General features: G+C 27.1%; 4 protein-coding genes across 6 annotated transcripts; 2 read left to right on the top strand and 2 right to left on the bottom strand.

The window, feature by feature from the left end:
- The first annotated feature begins 489 nt into the window (after window positions 1-489).
- Window positions 490-14,856, top strand: LOC112594094 (proline dehydrogenase 1, mitochondrial). Of its 3 annotated transcripts, none has more exons than XM_025338719.1 (11): window positions 516-1,217; window positions 3,303-3,511; window positions 7,025-7,077; window positions 9,238-9,396; window positions 11,855-11,919; window positions 12,391-12,566; window positions 12,636-12,810; window positions 13,324-13,566; window positions 13,734-13,933; window positions 14,330-14,418; window positions 14,498-14,856. In XM_025338719.1, the coding sequence occupies exons 1-11, from the start codon at window positions 888-890 to the stop codon at window positions 14,701-14,703; spliced, it is 1,905 nt and encodes a 634-aa protein (XP_025194504.1). In that variant the 5' UTR covers window positions 516-887; the 3' UTR covers window positions 14,704-14,856. The 3 variants fall into 3 exon arrangements, with proteins under 3 accessions (XP_025194505.1, XP_025194504.1, XP_025194503.1); XM_025338718.1 differs by having other exon boundaries at window positions 520-1,217; window positions 9,226-9,396; XM_025338720.1 differs by lacking the exons at window positions 14,330-14,418; window positions 14,498-14,856 and adding an exon at window positions 14,116-14,323 and having other exon boundaries at window positions 490-1,217; window positions 9,226-9,396.
- Window positions 14,857-17,613: 2,757 nt separating this feature from the next.
- On the bottom strand, window positions 17,614-18,386 carry LOC112594087 (probable RNA-binding protein EIF1AD). Its single transcript, XM_025338708.1, has one exon. The coding sequence runs from the start codon at window positions 18,351-18,353 to the stop codon at window positions 17,850-17,852; it is 504 nt and encodes a 167-aa protein (XP_025194493.1). The 5' UTR covers window positions 18,354-18,386; the 3' UTR covers window positions 17,614-17,849.
- LOC112594081 (DNA polymerase subunit gamma-1, mitochondrial) lies at window positions 18,367-22,033 on the bottom strand. Its single transcript, XM_025338699.1, has 2 exons — window positions 21,851-22,033; window positions 18,367-21,757 (listed from the first exon to the last, which is right to left on the bottom strand). The coding sequence occupies exons 1-2, from the start codon at window positions 21,926-21,928 to the stop codon at window positions 18,389-18,391; spliced, it is 3,447 nt and encodes a 1,148-aa protein (XP_025194484.1). The 5' UTR covers window positions 21,929-22,033; the 3' UTR covers window positions 18,367-18,388.
- A 295-nt stretch (window positions 22,034-22,328) lies between these two features.
- On the top strand, window positions 22,329-26,358 carry LOC112594082 (centrosomal protein of 97 kDa). Its single transcript, XM_025338700.1, has 11 exons — window positions 22,329-22,457; window positions 22,688-22,830; window positions 22,906-23,064; window positions 23,130-23,231; window positions 23,346-23,614; window positions 23,809-23,993; window positions 24,065-24,448; window positions 24,521-24,644; window positions 24,703-24,802; window positions 25,229-25,306; window positions 25,977-26,358. Exons 1-11 carry the CDS (start codon window positions 22,451-22,453, stop codon window positions 26,205-26,207), a joined length of 1,782 nt encoding a protein of 593 aa, XP_025194485.1. The 5' UTR covers window positions 22,329-22,450; the 3' UTR covers window positions 26,208-26,358.
- The last annotated feature ends 240 nt before the right edge of the window (window positions 26,359-26,598 follow it).

The following is a 26,598-nucleotide window of genomic DNA, read 5'->3' as shown; positions in this document are numbered from 1 at the left end:
CCGTGCCCCCCCCCCCCCCCACCCGTGGACGATTTGCAATTTGCATTTAAAGGTCGCTACTTGCTCTCGTAGTCGTAGACTCACAAAGTCGACACGACGTGATTTACGAACTTCCGTAGCTCCTATACTCTCGTTCGCCCCATCCAACTGTATCGGCTGCTGTTTGGCGTTCGTCCCGCCGTTCGCGCCAGCGCGTCGTTATTACACGTGTAACACAATAATACATTATTATTAAAACATTTAAAACATTAAAACATTATTCGCTCGCTGCCGCCCGTGCGTACCGGTCGCCGTTGCGTTTGCCGCGTTTACGCTACGGCATTTTCACGGCGGCGACGGTTTTCTAATTCCGTCTCCTCGGCCGCGGTTTCCCCGCCCCGTCCTACGCGCGCGCGACCATTTAACCGACGACGGCGGTAAACGCGCGCGCGCGTCAACGTCGTCGAATTTTGTGCGAGTCTCGCGGCGCGCGCACGCGTCGTTGTGTGCGTGTGCGTGTGTGCGCGCATGTTTTTCGCTATAGCTGGTGGTGGTGGGCGGGCACGAGAGTGTGCATGTGCAAGTGTGAGCGCGGCGCGCGTTCGTGTGTTCGAGTTACGGCGCCGCGCGTGCGAGTGCGTGCGCGTAGACGACCCGAAGGAACCAACCGGCGGCCCCAGTCGACGGGATCCGCACGAACGCCTGTCGCCTGTCGCCTGCTCGTAAGTGCACACAACTCTCCGTGACAGCATCGTCCTGTGAAATTGGGTCGGTCGGTCGAAAAATACGCGTTTGGTACCTAATCGAATCGCGCCCGCCAACGATATCGTCGTTATAACAATAATAATATTGACAAGTAACCCACACACAGTCCATCCGAGGAACGATCCGATCAAATTGTCCGTTAAATGGCTTTTCTGAAACTATCCACATCCCGTAAGTGCAGTCAATTATTATTGCAAGAGCCGCTCAGAAACGACGTGTACGCTCGGCTCGTTCGGTCGCTGACCACCACATCCAATGGATCCGCTGAACAGCACCAACAGCGCAGGAACAGCAGCGCGGTGTCCGGCCCGGCGGCCGGCGTCGTCGACGCGAAGCCCAAATGGGACCCACTGGACACGTCGTTCGCCAACCCAGAGGCCACGTTTAAGAGCAAGACCACCTGGGAGATATTTAGAGCTTACATAGTGTACCAGCTATGCTCGTCCAGTTACCTTGTCGAGAACAACATGCAGGTAAACATACCGATTTAGCTCGATCTGTGACCACCGTCACGCCAAACACGCGTACTGTAGTACATGTGGGTAGTCGGGTACATCGTCACACTAAGAATTGCGTGTGCACAGACTGCGTAGTCGTGTAATAACATAATAATATTATAGTGTGTGTGGTGATTAGTGGTTTGTGTAGCCTATTTTATAGGTATCCACTTGATGCCCTTCCGTGCTTTTCACACTTGTGCACACTTATCTTTATTCTTTAGACGATACGGTTTTAAACTTAAAATCATTTTGTCTCATTAAGCACTGTATAGTATACACACATAGAACTTAGGTAATGAAACAAAACTAATGTTTTTTATCCACAACCTTTTTTTTTTTAAAACTACAGTGTACACCTTCTCATTTATCTTACTTAAATATACTCATAACTGTGATGTTCAATGAATGCCTAATCAATTCTTATTTTTAATTTTAGTATTTATATTCATCTATAATAACGTATACATAAATTATATTCTATATGTTAGCTGTTTTCTATAGGTTATCCTAGGTACCTATTTAATTTTCAAGTTAGAAAATCAAATGATTATTGGTTGATAAATAATTTCCTTGAAGTTAGCATGCTTGTTTTCTATCTCTTTTAACTTTCATTTTTCTTACGTTTCTAATCTATTATTGATAATAAATTAATACAGTTAATGAAATTTAAATTTGTATTGATTAATTTATGTTAAAGGTTATCCGGAAAATAATTAAAAACATTAAAAAAATAAATATAAGTTACAGGTCAATTGGTCAATTATTATGTATTATATTAATTACATATTTTTCCGTTCTCATATAATAGATAACAATTAAAAAAAAAAAATTGATAATGTTATTATTGAGTCACCGCATTTAAAATATGTTTTCTGTATCTATTATGATCAATATGGCTGGCTGGTTAAATACAGAACTTATGCATTAAATTTGCTAAAAATAAAAAAATCAGTCTGTACATCACTTTTGGCATGTGTTAGAAAATATCTAGGCATATTCTAGGTTATTTTTCACTTGTTGTTTAAATTGTGTTGGTAACTACCTAACCAATTCTTATTCAATTTTATATATACCTAGGTATTTATTTTTTTTTAAGGTATTTGTCAGAATATAAGTAAAGTAGTATCTCAACCATCTCTTAAGGCACAGTTTCTTATGTTATCTCAACTCAAATTAGTCTAGAATCTAGATCATATCACCAATAATTATCATATTTATTATTACCACTTAGTTTTAAGTTTTCAATTTGTATTTTTTATAATTACAGTACTGTTGTAATAAACATATATAATATTAATAAAATAAATAAATATGAGACCTAAAAATGTTTAGGTTTTAAACTGTAAATTAAATTTTATAATTTAAATCCTACTGAAATTATTATTTTAACCTTTTAATTATTAACTTGAACTTATAATATTTTTTAAATGCAAGCTTTTTATTTTTTTATCACTGCTAAAAATGTATTGGATGATAAGTTAAGATAGTTAATAACATTATCTAATATAACAATAATTATATTATTATATTAATTAAAGTAGGTGTATAAATAGGTATAATATAAAAAACAATTATGTCTGTAAAATGCACAAATACTGACTTATGGGTTAAGATAGGTAGGTTATTTAATTATATATCATAATTTATTCATATAATTACAGTTCAATTTTTTTTAATTTAAAATTAAAATAGATTGAGGAATTAAGGTTAACCTAATCTACTTTACTTATAACTATTAACTCGGCTAAAAAAATTTTAAGGCTAAAATAATTTTAATTTCAACTTTATACTGATAGACATCAGTACTACATTTTAGATAACTGTGATAGTTTAGTAGTACAGAAAACAAAAATATATTGCTGTGCATAATCACCTTATATATAACTTTTATGTGAATGTGACAACATTTTTCAGTATCTTGATATTAATGATGATTGGGATAATGATATACTTATTAAATTAATCCAAAAATGTTTGTCCCTTTCATGTTACTTGAACAAATTTTATTGTGTTACAACTATATTTTCATATTTATTAAATACTTTATAATTTTTTTAGCTCATGAAACTTTGCAAAGCTGTTTTTGGTGAAAAATTATTTACCCTTATAATGAAAATGACATTTTATGGTCATTTTGTTGCGGGAGAAGATCAATATCGTATTGTTCCTACATTGAAACGTTTAAGATCTTTTGGTGTTAAACCAATATTAGATTATTCTGTTGAAGAAGATATTAGTCAAGAAGAGGCTGAAAAACGTGAAGTTGAGTAAGTATAATTTTATAACCATAAATATATATTTTTTTTAATTTGATAAATAAACGCTAATTTTTATTTACCAATTAGATATTCACAAATATAGTAGAATTTAATATTAGATGTCTACAGATTATAATTAAATAGCTTTGATCATTCATGTATATAACTTTGAAAGGAGATCCTTGGAGAGATATTGTAGGGATATGGGATCTTTCATTTACACTGTATAGTGTTTGGTTTATTTTATCATTAGAACACAAATATTATTTAGGTTAGTGATGTTTTATGTTATTTTATAATTTAAATATAAATTCAATTGAGCAATCATTTTGTATTAAAGTATGTTATGATCATTTTTAAATTCTAATATTTTGCACTAATAAGTACTTGCTTTAAGATTTAAGATTAACAAAACTAAACATGAACTTGCTAAGTAAAAATGTTACACACAGTAAGATAAAAATAATGTAATATTTGAATCAATTTTATAAAAATACTCCAATTATGGATTAAAACTTTTTTATTAAGATTTTACTCCATAAGGAAAAATATTTTGTAAATTTGTTGGCCTCGTGTAGAATTTATTAAACCAAGGACAGCATTTTAAGTTTAGTGATTTAATAATATATTATTACCTCTAGTAACATATTATTTTTTTATATAATTAAAATGTGTTATTATAGTAGGTATCTAATAATCATTGTTACAGAAGAATAAGTAATTGTAGTGTATGTGTTAAATTTGAATTAAATTATAAATCATTGCATACTAAAAAACAATGAATGAAAAAATTCTATCGTGTTTATCACTAAGTTTATTATATGATATATTTTTACTGCTATTAAAGTAATTTATTATACTATTACTTATTATTTCTTTGTGTATATAAATTAAAATAATACATATTAGTTTAAAGAAGATACCAACAAATAAAATTTTAAATTGCTACAAAATAACTAAAATCGTGATTTTCCATTTAAATAATTAAATGAACTACTTTTGAAAAACCTTGTGTTACATTATTAATCTTTAGCTATAAAAATTTTAAATTTTAATAATTTTTAACTTAAAAACTAAGTTCAAATTTTTGTGATTTTTCAAAATTAGAGCTTCAAATGTTTATAAAAAAAAAATTTTAATATTTTGTAAATAGCTATAATAATAATTTATGAGGAGCTCTAAAATTAAATTTTCAAGTTTTCTTAATCCAGCAAAAAATTATTTTATCAAAAAAAAAAAATCTAAAAAAATTTAAAATTTATCATACCTATAATTAACTTAAGAAATGTTAAAATATTTTCTAAATTTTATGATGTACATAAAATGCTGATATAAATATTTTGTGAAAATTTCAAGTATTTTCAGTTATTTATTTTTGAGTGATACCAAAAATCGATTTGTTTGAAAAAATGTTAATATACACCAAAAGTTAAACGATTGCGTATGATTGCCGTGCACCGTTATGCCACGCAGATGTTTTTAGTTTAATATTACTGTAGAAAATATAATAATTAAAAACAGAGATTCAAGACGAAATTTTTATCAAATATATTCAATTCAAAAAGTTATATATTGGTACCTTAAATAGCTTCTTTTTGACAAATATCTTATAATTAAACGTTTATGACTTTTTTATTTATTATATTCTTTCATGTTTTATTTTATTCAAATAAAATCAACATTTTCCAATTTGTTAACTCTGCCTTTGAATATTGATTTAATTTTTATTTATGTTTTTTTCTGACGTTTCTTATAGAATTGAAATATCACGGATAGATGGGAGTTATGAAACTGAGCGTTATTAGTTTGATAGAAATTCATCGATTTATTTTTCGTACTTAAAAAAATAAAATAAAATGCTAGGTAATTAAAATACAAATAATAAAAAGAAATCAACATTTTATTATTTATAAAAATGTTATAATAATTTAATATTTACCTAAGATTTTCAAATGACTTATGCTCAAATGTATGTTAAATTGCGTCTATTGTATTAAATTCTAATATTTCAAATTAAATGGCAATAGTCTATAAAAGTTGCAGGTAAAAATCATACATTATTATGAATATTTATTATGACTTATGAGTAAATAATTCATAGTACTTAATATTAAGAAAAACAAAAATAAAAAAAATTTAAGAAAAACAGGAATTTTTATGTTACCAATATCTGAAAAAATTAATTTTGATTTTATTTTGATTTAAAAAACAAATGACAGTAAAAGAAATTTTCATCAAGTATTTAAAGTTTTGAGTTATTTATAGACCATTTAAATACGATTTATTTTTTTTATTGTCAATATTAACATTTTCACTCGGTCAAAAACCTTGAAAGCCTAATGAAATTTTCCTTACAAGTTGTTATTAATTTAAATATATTTTTTTTTAAATGAGCGTAAGCTTTTTTTTAATTTTAAATAAATTAATTTTTATGAAAATGTCAATTTATTAGTTATAAATATCGAACTAAATTAATTTTTTATATTTTCAAGTTAAACAAGTTGGATAATAGTGTAAGATACACTTCATACTCTTCAAATTTTTTATTTATTTAATTTTTTTTTAACGTAATTGTAATTAAACATGAGTTATTTATAGCCGATATCTGATATGTAACAATTTTGTTTGTGAAAATTCAAAATCATAAAAAACCCGAATTAGTTTTTGAATAGATCTCTAAATCATTTTTAGTTAACTTACAATAAAAGCTTGTCCTGAAGTAGGAATAATTGACGGGAGTTCGTATATGACGCGTGTAATATAATACTTACATTTCAAGTAGGTAATATGTTTATATAAAATAATACAACCTATATTCACCTATTATTTTATTTATAAAAGAATTTAAAATTGAAATTATAAAAAAGGTCCTTAAAAGATTAAATAAAAATATAAATTAGTTTAAATCTTGTTTAATTGATTGGTCATAAATTATTCATTCCTATATTCATTGGTATTTTCTTATTTTCAACCTATTATTATTTCATACGTTAAAAAAAAGATACACAAATAAATCGGCTCTAATACACGTTAATTGTTTTTCTAAGTATAATTATTTATATATACTTAGTCAGGGTATGTTTAATACGCTTGCAGACAAATTTAGCGAGTAAAATTCACAACTCTAGACTTTTTACGCGATATTTCAATTTAACCAATAATAATTAATGACTTAATATATATATTTAAATTTGAAATATTGATATTAGTTATTTATTCAATTAAGAATGTAAATTATGAATATAAAATATATATAATAAATGCAAAATTGAAATTTCAATAGTGATGTTATTTTAAAATGTATTTATTATTTGTGAAATTACGTTTCAATAAATATGTCATTCAAAATGTCACTATTTAGAATGTTTAGGTATATTATTTTATGAAAACATATTTTATGGATATATTTATAAGTATTATTAGATTTTTCAGTTTAAAAATACATATTTATAGTATTATAATTTATAACATTATACAATAACAACTGTATGAAATTAATTAATATTTATTATTTATTTTTAGATCAAGCATGTCAGAAATTGAAAAAAGAGACCAAGACGCTGCTCAAAAAGAAGGTAAATTTTTATGAATATAAAACTAAAATTGCAGTTCGAATAGGACTTGTTTAAATTTTTAATTAAATGATCGATTTCTTTGATTTGTTAAATGCACTAATTTATATTGAATATATTTGTGCCTATTTAAATCCATTACGTAAGCTCAGATATATACAATATTATTTTTCTCCCGGAACATGTGACCAAATGCAGTGGAAATGGATTTTTTCATTTCAATAGTTTATGTTTTTTGTCACGCATGACCTCATATTCAATAAAAATTAATTATTAATGATATTTATTTATTTATATTTAACTTTTTTTTAATAGTAATCGAGCCGGATATAGTTTGTATAAGATATTTTACTGAAGTACATGTTAGTCTTGGGTAGGTTAATTGAGTTGACAATTGGATGTGTTGCCTTTTCAAATTTTAAATTGATGCATAAAAAAAAAATAATAATATACAACATTACAACACATTTAAATTAGTTTTATAAAGTTGTAGTTGATAATAGCAAAAAATAAACCTTTTAGTAAATTTGTACTATTGTTATTGATTACATTATATGATTTATGCACAATGCATAATATACCCATTTTAGATTCAGAGCGTAGCGATAAATGTATATTGTATTGATTTTATCATGTGTTTGTTTTTTTTCGTAAGAGTTCACAATAAGTTGTCTATAAAACTCTTCGATTTTCAAAATTGGGGGTGATTTGGGATATCAAATTAGATCAAATTTGTACTTTAAAGTAATCAATCAACAACTTGTTTTCATAGCAAAAATTTTAATTAAACACGAATTTTTACACAAATTCAATTTTAGACAAAAACGATTTTGTTGTTTTTTTATATAACTCGGAAACGAATTAGTATTAACATTTGAATTTTTCCCTAAAAGTTTATATTACCGTTTTTTATTTACGATAGCATTTAAAAAAATATTTTGGCTATTTATAAGCTTACGAAATTTTTATTTTTTTTTTTTATTAATGTCGATTAAAAATTATTTTATGAGTAGAAATACTTGAAAATTTAAATAAATTTCCTTCTTCGTTGTTGATTTTCAATCACAAAATAACGAAAATATTTGGTCACATTATTTTTTTATGTGCTTTTAAAGTGAGCATTTTGATAAAACTCATAAAATCACAGAAATTAGTAAATTATATGTAGTTGAAAATTCATAAAAACTTTTCTTTTTGTATCTAATTTTTAAGAATGTAATACAAAACTATCTAAGTCATATTACCTATTCACACTTTATGATAGAGTAGTGTTAACTCAAAAGTTAATAACAATAATATATATTAAGCTATAAATTAAATTTATTATGGTTATTATAATAATAAAATATAAATAACTTGACAAAATACAATGTTTTTGGCATAGATCAAATTGACATATCATAGTATTAATAGTGAAACAAATTACTTACATAGTAAATCAAAAAACATGAAATGTTCTTAGTGATATTGACTGACAAACTATCTCCTCAGAATCTTTTTTTATGTGAAGTGATTTATCATTTAATTCAAATTTAACACATCCATTACAATGATTCACTCAACACTTATTAAACAGCAGAGTGGAACTTGCCCACTTTTTTAATTATATAAAATAGCAAATTTCACAATCATTTATTATAAAAGATAAATCTAACATTTAAAGAGGACTTCCTATCCACATGTGTTGTTTTTGTCTTAGTAAAGTATACCAGAATTTTTGTTCAACAATTTCACAATTGTACTAAAATTATTTGTACTTAAATTGTTAAATATTAGAGTGAATTGATCTATTGGCTTTTATAAACTTTGAGCTAAGAATATTATCTTTCTTCTCTCTTTTCTCATTATTTATTACAATATTTTAATAATTTTTAACAGAGCAAAAGTATTCAAAGTATTGTATAATAAGAGAATACAAATATTTCCTTACCTTAAGGTTTGAAAATTAGTGAATTCATTCTAATTTAGCTAGCAACATAAAACTGGAACTTCTAAAAACAAATTTGCAATATTGTCTATTTTTTTTTTATCTAGATAGACATGTAGGTCCTTTTATGTCCTGCATATTTTTAACACTACCATTTTAACTAATTTTGTGTTTGATTTGACTAACGCATGCATATTTGTGTTGGGGTGGCTCCTATTGGACAGATTCTGTTACAGCGGAAACAATTGGAGGTTCTTTACCACAGTACCACGTGGATAAACAATTCGCAGATAGAAGGTACAAGGTGCAGAGTGCTCGAACCTATTTCTACCTTAATGAAGCTACTTGTGAACGTAATATGGAAGTATTTCAAAACTGCCTACATGCAGTAGCTGGTAAGATTTATAAAACATTTTTATTATTAATAAAACAACATAGAAAAAATACAACCACGTAAATGTTAATAATAAGTAAAATATTAAAACAATATATGTAATAAATAAAATTAGGCATGTTCTTAATTCCTCATTAAATTATTTAAAATATAATGTATATACAATATACATGTTGCTAATTGTAGTAATATATTATGATTAATTTAATTTAATTAAGAAAACAACAATAACTAATACAAATTTAAAAACTCTGTGTTTTTAAAGATAATAAATGTTTTGGAAGTATACCAAGTATTCATAATTATATTATTAATATTTGAAAATAATCATCTAAATCCCGCTCATATAACTTTAATAAAAATATTTGTATTTTGTTTTAATCACAAATATTATGAACTATAAATGTCAAGTTAAAAGTTATATAAATACTAGCCGTTGTACTTACACCACTAAATTTTGTTTACTGACCAAACCAATGCCTAAAAATAGAATATTCATTAGTCATTGGTCAGACCTTCATTACGAGTCGAAAAATAATTCAGAAAAAAAATTGTTGACTCAATTTACTAACCTATGTTGTGACCATGAGGAAACTTGTTTCACATTTTTAAAAGATGTTTTGCTTTTATTATAAATATATCTCGCTAATAAAATATAATTCATTGATTATATTATGTTATTAAGAGTATTACATAATATAACGTATATGCGTTGTATTGTTCATTTTCAATCACTTAATAAAAATTGATACATATAATATAATACATAATTCTATTCTTTTTTTAACCCCGATAACAATTTATTAAAATAGTCTTTTATTACAAAATTATTTATCCTGATGTGTTTCATAATTTTTTTTTGTATTACAGTTAAATTATTTCCATGCAAATTATCTATATTTATAAAATATTGAAGTAGGTATTACCGGTATTAATTGATTGGTCCTTAGATTCTCTATCAGTGTAATTTAAAGTTTGATAATAGATAAAGTGTTCTAAAAATGACATTTTTGCGGAAAAAAAAATCTTAATAACCATGTGTCTACTGTCTACAATAGGTAGAAGCTATTATTGAAAATAACGAGAGTCCTAATAAGTAATAATAAAATTATCGTAAACATTTTCTAATTTAATTTGAAACTGAATTAACTGTATACAATTGATAGTTATTAAAAAAGTATATTTTGTTTATTCATACTATTACAAAAATCTATTGATAACCGCCACTACTCGCCTTTTTCTTGTTCTATGTAAATAATCTTTAATTTGAAATTTTTATAACAAGTTATTCTGTATTCTACAGTGGTGATAGTTTTAAATTTTTTATTTTTAATAATTATAAATATAAGCATTTTTAAGGATGTAGCGATTTTTTGTTTTCCATGATCTAAACTCAACATAGTAAATTAGTGTTAAGCGAAATCCTGAATCAATTTTGTATCATTAGAGTGAATTGATCTACTACATAGGTTTAAGTTACAAACATTATTTGTTTGCTGGCCTTTTTTCGATGTTTCAATTTGTATATACGCTACCAGTGGCTGGTGAAACACGTTGAACACTGAATGAGTGTGAAATATGAATATGTATATTATAGAGCCCATATGACTGCGTATTGACATGATCATGTTATTTTGTCCCGTGAAAAATTATCTATAAATAAAATTTATTTTATCGGCGATATTCGAGCGATTCGAGGAAATACATGCATCCTAAAACAGACAATGCTATGTTATATAATATTATGTATGATATACCTATATTGAAATCCAACAATTTTGATTGTATATTAAATTTAATTAATTTTAATGAAAAAAATATTTATTCATTAAAAACAAAAAAAAAAAAATTGAAAATAATATGCATTTAAATGCAAAATTAACTTAGCTCTATCACAAAATGTATTTGTTTCTTGCTTAGCTATTTTTGTGGCCTTGCTAAATAAATATGAAAATGCTACAAGTCTCTTTTCTATAGTGTTATGGTTAATGGATAGACATATAAAATATTATTACAATTTAGAAATCCTTTTATATAACTACCATGTATTATTTTTTTTTACTTTTTATATTTATGCTAATAACATTAAATTGTTTTGCTGAATAAAAATACCAAATTTGCCATCTTGAATGTAGATTAGAGAAATAAAATAGTGTGCTGACATCCTCTTAAGTTTTAGATTAGTGAGATATTTTACATTGTTGAGTATAAAATTTTGATGTTAAATAGTGCTTGTCAGTTGTCACTGTACATCTTAGGTAAACATTTATTATAATTTACTTATAAAAAAATATCGATATTGATTATTGATATTTATACACCTATTTATACAATATTTTTTGCAAATTTATTCAATATCGTTAATAAAAAATAATAGTTCTTAGTATTTGTGTAGCTATTAAACATTAAAAAACTGATTTTTTTTACTAATAATTATTTTATTTTATATTATTGTTTAGGTGCTACATATGGAACAGGAATTACAGCAATCAAATTAACAGCACTTGGACGTCCTCAACTTTTGGTACATTTTTGATTAAAAAATTAATATTGATTAGTTATAATTATTTTATGCAGTTTTTATATAATATTTCAACTTATGGAAGTATTACTTCTTACTTGATAACTTGTGTAAAAATGTTGCAACAATTGCTATTATTATTCTTAATGAATGTAAAAACTCACCAAAATGTCAAATGTATTGAGTTAATTCTATTTTTATATACCAAAACAATAACATGTTTAGTTATTTGAAAAAATTGAGCTAAAATTATTTTATTTTTATTGTTAACACAATTTAACAATCACGTTGAATAAAAGTAGTTAGTGTTCTATTGATCACTTATTAGCAGTTACTATAAATTCAATAATGATTATAATTATACTCATTGATATCCCAATACTTCTTAGTAATACAAACTAAGAAAAAAAAATATATAAAAATAAATACAAATCTTACTAATATGAAACTAAAAATATTTATTTGATATTACAGTTGCAATTATCAGAAGTAATCATGAGAGCTCGTACGTTAGCTAGTGAAATTATGGGTGGCAAAGGTAATGTAATTGGTCAACATCTCACTCTTGAAGAATTAGATAAACGTTTGTTTCAAGCTGGAATCAAGGACACAAAAAAGTTTTTGGAAAAAGTCACCAAGGACAGTCAAGGGTAAATTTAATTTATAAATTTAAAATATTTATTTTTAATTAAAAATTAAATTGTAATTTTTTTTTTTAGTGTAATTCATTTATTTCCATGGAGTGGTTTGTTAGATGAAAATTCTGAACTAAGCGATTCATTCCGTGTTCCTTGCTTGAAAGAAGGTCGTATGGTCAGACTATTATCTCAACTATCTAAAAAAGAAGAGGAAATGTTCCGTAATATGGTTCATCGACTTAACACATTAGTTCAAGTATGAAATAATACTATTTTGAGTTATTTATTAATCTTAATATAAGTTATACAGTGTATTTAATTTATCGTATCACCTATTATTTCAAAATTTATTAACATTTTAGAAAATAAATAATTTTTATTATGTTATCGGTATACAACATTTTTCTATTTTTTATCATAGTAATTTTTTTAGTTGCATACTTTTTTAATAAAAATATGTGGTTTTGAATTATTTTGAGTATTTTGATTTATAATTACTAAATTTAGGACAAGTGTATTATGAGATTTATCTATTTATAGTTATAACTATAACTAATGAACATAAATTACTTATCCAAAATTTGATTTTTATAGATCAAAATATTCTGAATAATATTTTGTTTCAAACAACTATTGTATGTTATCATTTAAAAAAAATATAACTTAAAAATATAAAAAAAATATTTTCAAAACCGAAATGATGAGTATTATATTAAATGATCAAAGTGGAGTTAAACTAATTATATTTATTTGTACAATTTTTAAACAGACTGCTAAAGACTTAGATGTCCGTATAATGATTGATGCTGAACAAACATATTTTCAACCAGCTATATCTAGATTGACTCTTGAATTGATGCAAAAGTATAATACAGAAAAAGCTATTGTGTTTAATACATACCAATGTTACCTAAAAGAAACACTTAATGAAGTCAAGACTGATTTAAATCAAGCTAAGAGACAAAAATTCTATTTTGGAGCCAAACTTGTAAGGGGTGCTTATATTGATCAGGTAAACTATTTATTTAAGCTATAGTAATTAAAAATTGTATTTTTTAATAAAAAATATATTTCTTATTTAGAAAGGTTTATTGATTATTATTAACTGTTGATATTATAAATTTGTTAGGCTAATATTTAGTTATTTTAGCGTCCTTTGTAATATGATGTAATTTATAGGAGAGAGCAAGAGCTGCAGCATTGGGTTATGCTGATCCAACCAATCCATCTTATGAAGCCACCACGGAAACTTATCATCAAACGCTGACTGAGTGTTTAACGCGCATCAAGTCACTGAAAGATCAAGGTGATGTTTGCAACAAGATTGGTATTATGGTCGCATCCCATAATGAAGATACTGTACGTTTCGCATTATCACAGTAAGTAAAATCATTAACATAATGCTAATATATGAATAAATATATTTTATGTCATTTTGACATTAGTCCAAAACCCTAAGTGAATCTTTCTATGTTATACCTAATATGTAAATCGGTAGGTAACAATCAAAACGGGGTTAGAAATGGTTAGGCTACGTTTGTTAATTTGATAAATTTTGCAGAGACACATAGAATAGTGTCTAAAAAAACATTTCCAACGCCATCCAATACAAGGGAATAGCGATTACTGGAATAAAATGCAGAAATGGATATTACACAAAACAATAAAACAAAACAAAACAACAGTACTCATCATTTATGAAAACCACCACCAACATAATAATTTAAAATTTGTTTCATAAAACATTTTTCGTTTTTGTTTTCCTCACTTATCAGAATGCAAGAAATTGGAATCTCTCCTGAAGATAAAGTAATCTGCTTCGGACAACTGCTTGGCATGTGTGATTTCATTACGTTCCCCTTGGGTATGTTGCACAAATAATAAATTTATATGCATTAATGTGTTGAGCATAAAAGTAATAAAAAATGTTTTGAATTTGATAGGCCAAGCAGGATATTCGGCGTACAAGTATATACCGTATGGCCCAGTCAACGAAGTGCTACCATATCTGTCTCGTCGAGCTATGGAGAACAAGGGTGTTCTAAAGAAGTTAGCAAAGGAAAAAACATTACTGAGAAAAGAACTATTCAGACGCATACTGCGTGGACAGTTTTTCTACAAACCTATTGGCAATTACACGCCAGTTTAAGAACGAAATATAAGCCTTAATATCATATAGTAAGCGCAAGTCTCTCTAATGGTATGCCGATTAGTCTTATGTTATTACTATTTTCCCTCCAATATAAACTTAACCTAATTGTATGACCGATTAGATCTGAATAGACAGTACTTTTCAGTATTACAAGCAATAATAGTTTGATTTTACATTTCAGAATCTCATTTTACCTTATCCTAAACACGTAAACCTGTACTTAAATGTGATGGAAAAATATGTTTATATAATTCCTTTTATATTCTTTTCATCCCCAATGAAACTTAAACTATTTATATGTTCATATAATTTATTAATCGGTTTACATTGAACTGCGCTTTTAAATTTATGCCGGCCTTTATTCGTAGAAGACAGTTTATTACTGTTTATAAATAAATTGTAAAAGTATAAATATATACATAAGAAATAGTTGGTTTCACATTTTTGTAAAAAAATAAAAATGTTACGTTATCTTATTTTATACAAAAACATTTAGTTCTATGCTAATAATATTGAGCTACTGAAATATAAAGCCATAATGAGTTGTGCCTATATAAAAAATAATATGTTTTGTTAAATTTTAATATTTATAAAAATATTGTTATCTTTTTTTCAGCTGTAGTAATTATTTTTAACTATAAAAGTAATATGAATAAGAGTATTAAAAATATTCAAAATTGGACTATAAATGGTTATAAATTTGATATAATATTTTTCTCATTAGTACAAAGATTATTCATTATAAATAAATAAAAATATTCAGTCACAGTTTTAAAATTGTATACAGTGAAACCTCTTTATATTATAGTAGACAGTCATGGGGAATTAAAAAAATGTCCACTATAGGGAGACTCTATAAATATTGGTTATACTTATACATATATATACATTTATTATGTATTTAACATGTATATAGTAAAAAATGGGTATAACATTTTTTAATGTAGGTACTGCACTCAATGTGCAACACTCAACTGATGACCAAACACATAACCGAACCATTTGTCATTTTTCAAATAGGAAAAATTTTAAGATAAGATAAAATATGGACGAAATGTATAAAAGATAAATTTAGTATTTTTATTATTTAAATATTTTCGATATGTATATGCATTTTGTCCATTTATGAGAGCTAATTTTTAATTTTGGTACCAGTTTTTTTTAGTGTCCACGTCCACTATTAGGAGTTTCCACTATTAAAGGGTTATCATTCTTATTATGTGCACATATTTTTACTGGGGAATTTAAAAGTGTCCACTGTTGAGAGGTGTCCATTAATAAAGGTTTCACTGTACATATATTATAGTATGTTAATGTTATAACATGTGTTGTCATAATAAGTATAAAATACTTTAAAACTTGAAATTTACTTGTTGAATACGCTCATTATATACTTTTCATTTTCATACACAAGTATCAAATATTAATTAAGATCAGTATAAATATAATTCTATGGATAATAGGTTTGAAATAAACATTTAGAATTTCACAACAATTTCTTTTGTTTTATATATATATATTCAGTTATTATTTTTTCAAAATTAATTATACCAATGAAAGAAAACATAGATTGCAGTCATTTTTTTAGATTAAAATGTATCTCAAGTTTAATAAAACATTAGGCTTTAGTTTTAATTTTTTAAATAACAGAGCAATGTGATATTAAATTTAAAATAAAATAAAAAACTTTCTTAACAGAAACTTTAATCAAAAATGTTCATGCTTTTAAATGATGAAAAGGTAGTTTTCTTCTACTTTAAAAAAAAAAAACTTGCTTTAAGTACTCACCATACTTAATTTATGATCATTGAAGATACAACTTTTTGAGCTTTTACTCGACTAATTTATTATAGTTATTACTTATTATATTATATAAAGTAATTCAAGTAAATAACTTACCTTAACAGTTATATAAGATATAAATGAATCATAGATATTTTTAGATTTAGACGGAGTCATTTAGTGATTCATATGTTTAGGATTGTTGGTTTAGAACGATAAATTGATTGAAATTTACAATATGTAAGAAGAGAGCAAATTCATTGTCTTTCCTTTTTGAAAACAATAAATTAATATTAAGTAATAAAATAACTTAAGCTAATACTTTTGAAGATAAATTCTACTTAACTGCTTATTTTTGCAGTAAAACAATATAATAAATGTACAGATATAAATTAGTATTATCGTCATTTATTAAAAAGGCAGTAGAATCGGTGTATAAACATGAATTAAATAATAATTCTTTGTTCAGTACAATTGGACGTTGTTTTATTGGTTATGATAAATTAAAATTTTAGGGTTGAATAAATTATTTAACAATTTTATGTTAAAAATAAAATACTTATAATGAAATGCAAAAAAATGTGTTTTTTCTTTAATACATTGTTTAAGACAATACTTTTTGAGTTTTTATTTACCTTTACAATATTGAACTAAAAACTAAAGGATCTGCAATACAGTGTGACAAAACTGGACGGTGTGTCTTCCTATCGCCTTAAATAAATCTATTGAAAATAATAAGGTTTATATTTTTTTTTCAGCGTAATACAAATAAATAATTGAGTCTAATTAAAACTGACTAAAAGTTTAAATTCTACAGTATTAACTGTTTCCACGATATTAACTATTAAAATCAATGTGTTATTAATTTTATCTACTAAGTGATTTAAGATAAAAAAAAAAAAAAACCAAACTAATTCTGGTTTAAAGAGATTGCTGTAATTCATAACTCGTATGTAATTTGCACAAAATCAAATAAACGTTTCAACTTTTATATTAGTTTAGTTATTTATCATTGATTTATACATATATTTCATACTCATTATTATAATTGATTAAGTCAAGCATTAAGTATTCAAATAATGACCAAATTATTATAATTTCATTTTTATTTAAATAGTAACTCTTTTGTATAATAAAAAAAATTCAATTGATTTCATAACGAACAAATCATTACAATTACTTATAATACACTATTAAAGTATTATACAATTTTCAATAGTACTTACAATTACTTAAATGTATTTACTTTTCAAATTGAAGCTTAATATATAAATCACATAATGTTTTAATAACAGAAGTCTTTGTTTGGCACAAAAATACATGTATAAAAATTATAAGTATATAAATACTTGTCTTAGTGATCACGAAGAATAATCTGTATCTTCTGAAGGGTCATCATGATCAGTGTCTGTGTCAGTACCACTCAAATCACTGATCGTAGTAACAACAGGCCGATTAGTATTTGGTTTAATATCATAATTATTGTCTTCTTTCCCCCATCCTTTCTGTTTCATTAGTTTCATGTCCTCTTTGGTCAACACGCGTACGATTTCACCACGTACCTTGTCTCCTTCAGCTATTGGTTCAATGACGACATAATCATTACGTTTTACCCATACATTTCGTCTGAATTTAGCTGGCATTGAAACTAAGAATGTTTCATTGTCTTCAACTGAGAATACTTCATGAAGATTATTTCCACGACCAGCAATTATGCGAACAATGCGTTGATTGTCTACTGGACCATTCCAATCAGCAGTAAGCATTTCTTTCTGCACATGTTTACGTTTAGTTGCCTTAGACATTCTGTAAAAAATAACACTTATAAAAAAATTATTTACAAAATTGTTTTTTAATGTTAACATAAATCTTAAATCTATGATAGATGTAATTGTTTGGTTCAGTCTTTTGTTTTATCGGCTTTCCTCTTTTTCTTTTTGAACACGCCAATGTTTCCACCAGACAGCTCAATAGCTTTTATAATGTCCAAAGACTCTCCAAGTGGTACCCCATAGCCTTTTAATAATCCATGTGGATTGGATGGTGTAACACAATCGTTAAGAGCATCTTTTCTAAGAGCAGTATCAACTTCAACTGAACTGAAAAATGCTACTGATTGAGGCAAATCAGTCATGCCCAATTTTTTGACACAAAATGCTCTAACTAGTAAGTTTGTTATGTGCAAAGCTAATGCAGTCTGATAACGATGTTCATCTGGTACTAAATAACGTATCTCATCATGAAAACTAAGACAAAACCGTACATTAGGATGGATTAACCACCGCATGCATACCAACATTAAATGAAGGAAATCAACAGCACCACTTTGCACAACCCAATTAATTCTGGTAGGTATAAATTTATCTATGTCCACTCCATTCATTTCTAAAGCTCGACTTAGTCTTGATTCTAAAAATGGAGTTTTTGGTTCTTTTGAACATGCAATTTGTTCAAGGCTGTTGAACATTGCAGATTCTGAACCTCCGCTCCAAATAGGTTTATCAAACAATTCATCAACACTCTTATTGTAAATAGTGCATAACTCTTGTGCACCGAGTCGGGAATGTTCTCTTTTTTTAACTTCTGGTAAAACATTGTCATGAAGTTTGTAGATTCTGTTTCCTTTTGTCATGTTAAACATGGCTATTGCTTTTTGTTTTGCTTGTGCAGGACTCAAGTCTGGATTGAATTGCTTCAATAATCGTTCGGAAAATGGTTTTCCTGCACCATAAATCCTAGCATAATTTAATACTTTTGCATTATCTCTTGTAATTCCAATTGCTTTAGCCGTTGTACTGTGCATGTCTGTACCATCATTTTTTCTACCACTAAGCGTCATCCACCCAAAAGCTGTAGCCCCATGTTCTTTGCCATAATAAGAATCTCCAATAACAGATGCTATCCACAATTCTTGAGAATCGACATCTGCTCCAACTAAAGAATAACCAGGGGGTGATTGGATCATACTACGTAATTCAGATCCAACGCGTTCATCAATAGCATTAGCAGCTGTCATCCATGTCCTTTCAACTGCTCTACGAGTTAATGTTCCACAAACTACAACCTGTGGTATGATGGCACCATATCCTTTAGATTTATCATTCCAAACCACGATTTGTCCTTCAACTCGTTCTCTGTTGTTCCTCCAATAAGATAACATGCGTGATATTTCAATAATATGCTCAGCATTACTATCTTTACCAGACAGTCCATTTTGAGAAAATTTATTTAAGAAATCTCGTGCAAGTGGGTTTCCAACATTTAAATGATTCCCATCTTTATGTGGAAGTTTCAATAAACCACAACCTGTAGATAAATTTTCTTTGCAAGGTTTATTCCGTATAATTTTGTTATTTTTTTTTTTGAAAATACATTCATACTTGACTAGATTTGTTTGGACATTTTCATGGAGTTCTGTATTATTGATTTTTATTTTACAGTCACAAGATTTATTATTTTTAATATAGTGGTCTTGTAATTCTTTAAGTGGTACCAATTCAGCATCTGGAAGTTTTATATCAGTGTCATATGGTACAAGTTGGCCCCAACCATTTCCCCTCACATAATGTAGGGGGAGGGATTTCCACATAAGAGAAAGTAATTTTGGAACAAGATGCATACCAGAGCTTATGAGTAATGGACCGGGAACCCAATGGGGGTCTTTGGGAGGCGCACACAATTTTCTATACCATTCTGGATAACCAGCTAGATGAGGTGTTTTAAGGGGCATTCGTTCACATGTTGCCATTAATGGCTTAAACATTTCTTGCAATTCTAGGAATTTCTTTTCATAAATGTCTTCTGTTTCTATAGGTTTATTTTCTACCGTAATCTCTGGTTTTTTCTTTTTTTCTTTTTTCAGTTTTATTTGCTTAGGTATCCAATTTTGGTCCCAGAGCCACAAATCTTTTTTATAATTGTCATTATACATTAATTGACAAGCTTGATTTGCTTGCTGTGAAAGTAAAAATTTAGATTCAATGTCCAAGTCTTCATATATTTCATTTGAAGTTTCCAGATACCTTTTCCAATTTGAATTTACTGGCAAATATGATGTACCCAGTTCTAAAATACCGGCTAGAGTAACAGGATGAGGAAAACGTTCTAAAAATAAAGGCCACAGTTTTCTTAAAACTTTATTAGTGGCTATAACATCATTTGCGCAGTAACTCATTAGATTTTGAAAATCATTATTAATATCTTGTAGTGAACCTTTAACAAATATATCACGATCACTCTTGGACAACTCAGCCTTACAATATAATTTATACACTTCATTTAAACTATTTAATGAGCTATGTTGTTGCCAGGATTCATCTTCGATGATATCCTTAGATTTTAATAATGTTTTTTGATAACTAGTGATTCCACTAATAGCAACATGCAGAGACATAGTATCTATAAATCTAAGAGCTGTACGATTTAACCAATATTGCTCCATAATTCTAGCTCTATCAAAAGCAACATGATGGCCTACACACAACTTGGGAGTGTTTGACCATTCAGTGATTTTCTCTTTAGATTTAATTGGTGTCTCTAATGGAATAAGATCGTTACATGAATAACCAAGATATCTACCTGATCTGGTATTACAGCTGATTAAGTCTTTACTCACCCAACTGTACCAAGCTTCTGATGTAACAGCAGTTGCTAAGGTAGGTAAATCACCTTCTCTACAACATACTTCAACATCAAAAATCATTACTTTTTCTTTAGGATAATCACATTGCTCGATTTCCTTCCCATACCTAGTCCAACCTTCTCTGAACACCCATTCTTTAGGCATATCTGGAATTTCTTGTTTTAAAAATTCATCCATCAATATTGAATAGGGTTCACTTTGCATTTTACCAATTTTATAAAAGTGATCAACTATGTTTCCCTCCAATGGAGGTAATTGGAGTTCAATATCGGGCACCTTGTGTAATTTTGACGGTAAATCATATTTGGACAGCTCATTTAAAGCCATCTTCAAAACATTTTCATCTGTGGTATGAGAATCCTTGAAAAGCTGATCATACAAGTTGGCTGACAACATTTGAATGTTCAATGGGTTTTTACGAAATTCAGTCTTCTCCTTTGGTATTAAACGCGGTATTTTAGTCAATGAGTCCGACACCACGGTTTCTTCTTCTTTACCATTTTTCTCAGCCAACAGTTCAGTTATTTTGCTTGGTTGTTGGAATTTGGATACTGTACAGTATTTTCCACGGCTGCGCACACATTGTGCATAATAAACGTTAGCACGGTTCCAATACATTCCAATACACTAGGTATATAATTTAAATTATCAAAACACATGCGTTACATGTACACGGAGCCTATAATCTCAAGATTTTTAATTCTGATTAACAACACTTACCTTAGTAGATAAATCAACCCTCAAACATTTATATAATGTAAATATATTTAAAAAAAAAATAGTGTAAGAATAATTCATGTGTTTTACATGCTTTATTTTTATTTTTTTTCGTGAAAAGTCAACAGAACTACGTATACTCAAATATTAATACGAAAATTAATGAGGCAATGAAAATATTAAATAATTTATTGTAAATTGTAATAATGTGCGCTTCAAGTTTCAACGAAAAGTGGTCAGTACTTCAGTTCAGTAGGTACCCTGCTGCTATGCTCATTAAATACGATTAGTATGTAATCGTCAAAATATAACGAAACACAAAAGTCCGTTCTTAAGTTCTAGTTAGTTTACTAGCGGTCTAGAGAGATAGTGATACTTGATAAGAATCGGGATTATATTTACAGTTTACACTGAAATCATTGCGTACCCAAATGCATTATTTTTTTGGATTTCTATTTTGTTTTCATCAAATCCTTGTATTATTATAATGGTTTAAATATAATATTTTAAATTCGTTTTTTCCAATCACTCGTACCATTTTTGCACTATAGTGGAATCGTTTAACGTATTTTACAGTGATATTATTTATACCTACTCACCAAGATGACTGGTGAGCTAATTTGTTTATATTATAAGATTTTTATAATTTTAGCCGACCATTTCAGTCGTTTTGTTAATAATCATTATATTTTAACATGAAACAAATTATAAGATATTAATAATAGCTACTTAAATGTTTAGTTCTTATAAATTTTAAATATATCCAAGCTTATAGTGAATAATATAAAATGAAAGAAGAATCGTATTGTAGTATAATTATTATAATTTTCAAATTTTCAGATATTTCATTATTGGATTTATCTAGTCAAGAATTGCGAAAGTTGCCAAAAAATGAAAACAGCCATATTATTAAAGTCTTAGATGTGAAAAAAAATTGTTTACAAAAACTGGAAAATGTTGAATATTTTACTGAACTTAATGAAGTAAATAATTCTAAAAATAATGTTTAATATTTATACAAGTAGTCAAATTAAATAGTTTTTTTTTTTTTTTTTAAGTTAATTGCAAGCCACAATCAGATGATGAGAATGTATACTGTAGCAAAGTTAACAAAATTAGTAAAATTAGATTTATCTAATAATCACTTGATGAGTATTGAAGGGCTCAGAGATTTAGTAAATCTAACATGGCTTAATTTGTCTAATAACAAAATCAAAGTAAGTTCTATTCTTCCATCAAATATATAGCATAATGTATAAAATATTTTTCACGATGCTCTTAGATTATTGAACATTTATCAACTAATGTCAACTTAGTGCACATAGACTTGTCATTCAACAGCATATCATACATTACCAATTTGAGTCATCTTTTAAAACTTGAAGTATGCATTGAATACTTTTTGATTACGCTTTAATTAGATCTGAGTCAAAATTATATTCATTATAATTATTTATAGCTATGAATTATTGAAAATAACATTTTATTATATTTACAGAAACTTTTTTTGCATTCAAATCATATTTGCCATTTAACCAACTGTCAGCATTTTCTTCCAGTCAACTTACTTACTCTTACTTTAGCCAATAACAATCTTAATGATTTGAATGAAATATCACAGCTTTGTCGTCTTGGTTCATTAAGAGAAATCACTTTAAATGGTAATAGTTGCCTAGAAGGATACACATTTAATTATAGACCATTTGTAGTCAATTGGTGTCCTAGTGTTAAAATAGTTGATGGTTATGCTGTGGATGATATTGAAAAGTAAGTATTTAATAATTTAATGTAAATTCATTAATATTAGATAATAATATGTATAAATGTATTTCCAATTTCCAACAGCAAATTTGTATAAATTAAAATTGTTTTCTGGCATTCATGTCTAATTTTTTGAAAATCTATAGTTGCTATTAGGCAAAAGTTATGAAAAATATTTAATAAATCTCAATATTTTTCAGTCTTAAAGCCGAATGGTTGTATAGTCAAGGTCAAGGACGAAAATTTCATACTGGACAACATGCAGCTCTTGTCCGTTATTTAACAGAAACATGTCCACTTACTAGTCATGCTTTAGAGACTGAGCAAGAAAGAAAATTAAGATTAGTTTTGAGCAAAGCTCAACAATACAGAGAGCAATTACATAGTATATAAACATATTTATTATTTGAATTGGAGTGAATTTTTATTGTCATTTATAATTATGTTCTGTGTCAGGAACAAGTACACCAAATATTAAAGAATCAGGACAAGAATCGTTGATGACTAGGAGTCTAGATCCTAGTATATTGAAGTCTACTACTCAAAGGCTATCTACTGGTTCAGAAAGCTGCCAAGGAACACCTAATAGTATGTCTCGTAGTGTCCATTTACCAGTGACTGAAGTCAATAGTTTTGTCCAATCTCCACCTCTACCAGCTGCCAGCACTATGCTACCGATTTTAGACTCATTACCTAGTCCACTGACGCCAAGTGTACCTAAATCAAGACCTATAATTGGTGTTCAAACTCCAGCTGGTGAAGAATCACGAGCACCTACTATGGAAAAATTGCAAATGATTAAAAATAAAGCGTCACAAATGAACGGTATTGAGAACAAAGGTAAATTTAAACATTATTAATTTTCAATTCTATTTACATGAATTATGTGTTTGTTATTAATTTATTATATAGATTTACACCAGTCAGCTATAGTTATACAAAAAGCATGGAGAGGATATCAAACTAGAAATTTGAACAAAACAGTATCCAAGTTATATCAGCACATACAAATGCTGCGTTTCAATCAATACATCAAGTAAGACATTTCATCTAAATGTTTTTTTTTTTAAATTATATAATTTTTGAATTTTTAGGCAAATGAGTAAAGATTTAGTAGATACCAAAAGTACTCTAGAAAAAGAACACAAATTAGTGGTGTTACAAATGCAAGCTATAAATGAGCTGTGGAAAAAGGTATTACTACTATAATTTTTTTTTACATGATATACCTAATATTTATTGTTGCCTATTTTAATTTTTATTATTGACCAGAAAATGTTATAACCTTAAATCTTAATCGTGCAGAATATTGTAACTCTATAGTATGGAATTTTTCCTTTTCATTCAGTTGCTCAGTTGCACAGAAACCTGTTTAAAACAGAAACTTTTGTTGGTCTCGTGCAATTCTGCACAGGACAAGTTTTACTGTATATTCTGTTTAAATAAATAGCTGTTTGTGTGATCATGTGCATTGTAAAGTTTTGTAACATCAAAGTCCAATATCATACAAATTTCTGAAGGATAATATAATAGAATACTATATTTTTATATGGGATCTTCTCAATACAATCTTTTTCATATATTTAAAAATTAATAAATAATTATTGTGAATGATTAAAGGTTAACAGTATGGACAACAAATTAAGCAGTGATAATGGTGATTCCAACTGTGTGTTATGCTCTACATTGGATTCTAAGGTACTTAATATTATTGTAATTATATTATATTTTTTTAGATTATAATAAATGGAAAGAGAAATGTATTATTATTGGTTTTATCATAATGTTTATTTTTTTTATTTTAAGTATGAAAATGTTTTTGGTAATTAAATTTAATATTTCTTCAAGTGTTTAAATCTTTTCTATAGTTAATTATAAATCAATTTTAGTTGGTAGTTTGAAATTTAATTTATTTTTTGATTTTCTCAGTTGTTTTTTAAGTTAAATTAACTGCAAATAACCCAGCATAAAACATCATGGACTTTTACTTAGTTTTTTTGTATTTAAAATATTACTTTTAAATTAATTTTAGTAAAAAATCAATTTCCCTGTTTTAGGGATAAAGAAATGGTATAACTTTACATTTGCTGGTTCTAACTTTACACAATTGAAATTCTCTTTCCAGTAAATATAAGTCATTAGTTTGATAATAAAACTAATATTTTATATAAAATTATAAAAAAAATTATGTTATAATTATGTTTTATTATAATTTATGGACTTTTTTAAAATTATATTAAGTATAGTATTTATGCATGTATTTTATATTAAAAATAGTATACCTTATTTTTTGTGTAAAATTGTTAATGTAAATTACTTGTATTTTGGATACTCTTTTAAAAACAAAAAACAAATCTATTTTTTTAAGGTTCAAAAGTTGCAAGATTCCATGAATCGTGTGTTACGATGTGTGAATCCTTCAGCACAGAGTGTCGCAGAAACACAAACGGATATCACTGCCGTTCAAACACCAGTTGAAGAAAGTTGTCCTAACGCTAACACAATAACCAGGCCCAATTTTCTTCCACTCTCTAAATCATGCACGAATCAAGTCGTAGAAACTACCATTGCCCCTACAGCAATGTCTTCGGACATCTAAATTATAGATCTGTAAAAAAACTGTTCAAAATTTCTTTTGTATAATACTTATGTACTCTTTTAAAAAAAATCATGAATAACTTTTGCAATGATTTAGTCAAACCTATTGAAGTTAAATACACTTTTTTTCCTAATTTTTATTATCTATTTTATGTTTAGAAACTTAATATTATATAATAATATGATACGTATTTTATTTATGTTATAAAGGTAAATTCTAACTAATTTTTTCTACGATGGTATTATATAATAAAAACCAATTTTTTAAGTGTTTTTGTTATATTTATTTATGGAACTATTCAGTGTTTAACATTCAACTCCCCTAAATATGCTATGAATCATAAATTATTTTGTTAGCTTACAAAAACATTCTCTTTCCTCCTTTTAAACAG

The sequence above is a fragment of the Melanaphis sacchari genome, unplaced genomic scaffold (genome assembly GCF_002803265.2).
Source record: "Melanaphis sacchari strain LSU unplaced genomic scaffold, SCAv2.0 Contig21_pilon_pilon, whole genome shotgun sequence".
Lineage (NCBI taxonomy): Eukaryota > Metazoa > Arthropoda > Insecta > Hemiptera > Aphididae > Melanaphis > Melanaphis sacchari.
Note: the sequence above shows the minus strand (reverse complement) of the source record. Positions and strands in the feature narration are given on the sequence as shown.

What these genes read in the sequence shown, in the direction of transcription:
- LOC112594081 (XM_025338699.1), bottom strand. Translation starts at nt 21,928, where the DNA reads ATGAATTATTCTTACACTATTTTTTTTTTAAATATATTTACATTATAT. An exon ending in GGGTTGATTTATCTACTAAG is followed by an intron (nt 21,758 to 21,850) that starts GTAAGTGTTGTT and finishes TTATATACCTAG; the next exon opens with TGTATTGGAATGTATTGGAA.
- LOC112594087 (XM_025338708.1), bottom strand. Translation starts at nt 18,353, where the DNA reads ATGTTAACATTAAAAAACAATTTTGTAAATAATTTTTTTATAAGTGTT.
- LOC112594094 (XM_025338718.1), top strand. Translation starts at nt 888, where the DNA reads ATGGCTTTTCTGAAACTATCCACATCCCGTAAGTGCAGTCAATTATTA. An exon ending in TTGGACGTCCTCAACTTTTG is followed by an intron (nt 11,920 to 12,390) that starts GTACATTTTTGA and finishes TTGATATTACAG; the next exon opens with TTGCAATTATCAGAAGTAAT. An exon ending in GGGGTGCTTATATTGATCAG is followed by an intron (nt 13,567 to 13,733) that starts GTAAACTATTTA and finishes TGTAATTTATAG; the next exon opens with GAGAGAGCAAGAGCTGCAGC.
- LOC112594082 (XM_025338700.1), top strand. An exon ending in ATTTTACTGAACTTAATGAA is followed by an intron (nt 22,831 to 22,905) that starts GTAAATAATTCT and finishes TTTTTTTTTAAG; the next exon opens with TTAATTGCAAGCCACAATCA. An exon ending in TGTCTAATAACAAAATCAAA is followed by an intron (nt 23,065 to 23,129) that starts GTAAGTTCTATT and finishes CGATGCTCTTAG; the next exon opens with ATTATTGAACATTTATCAAC.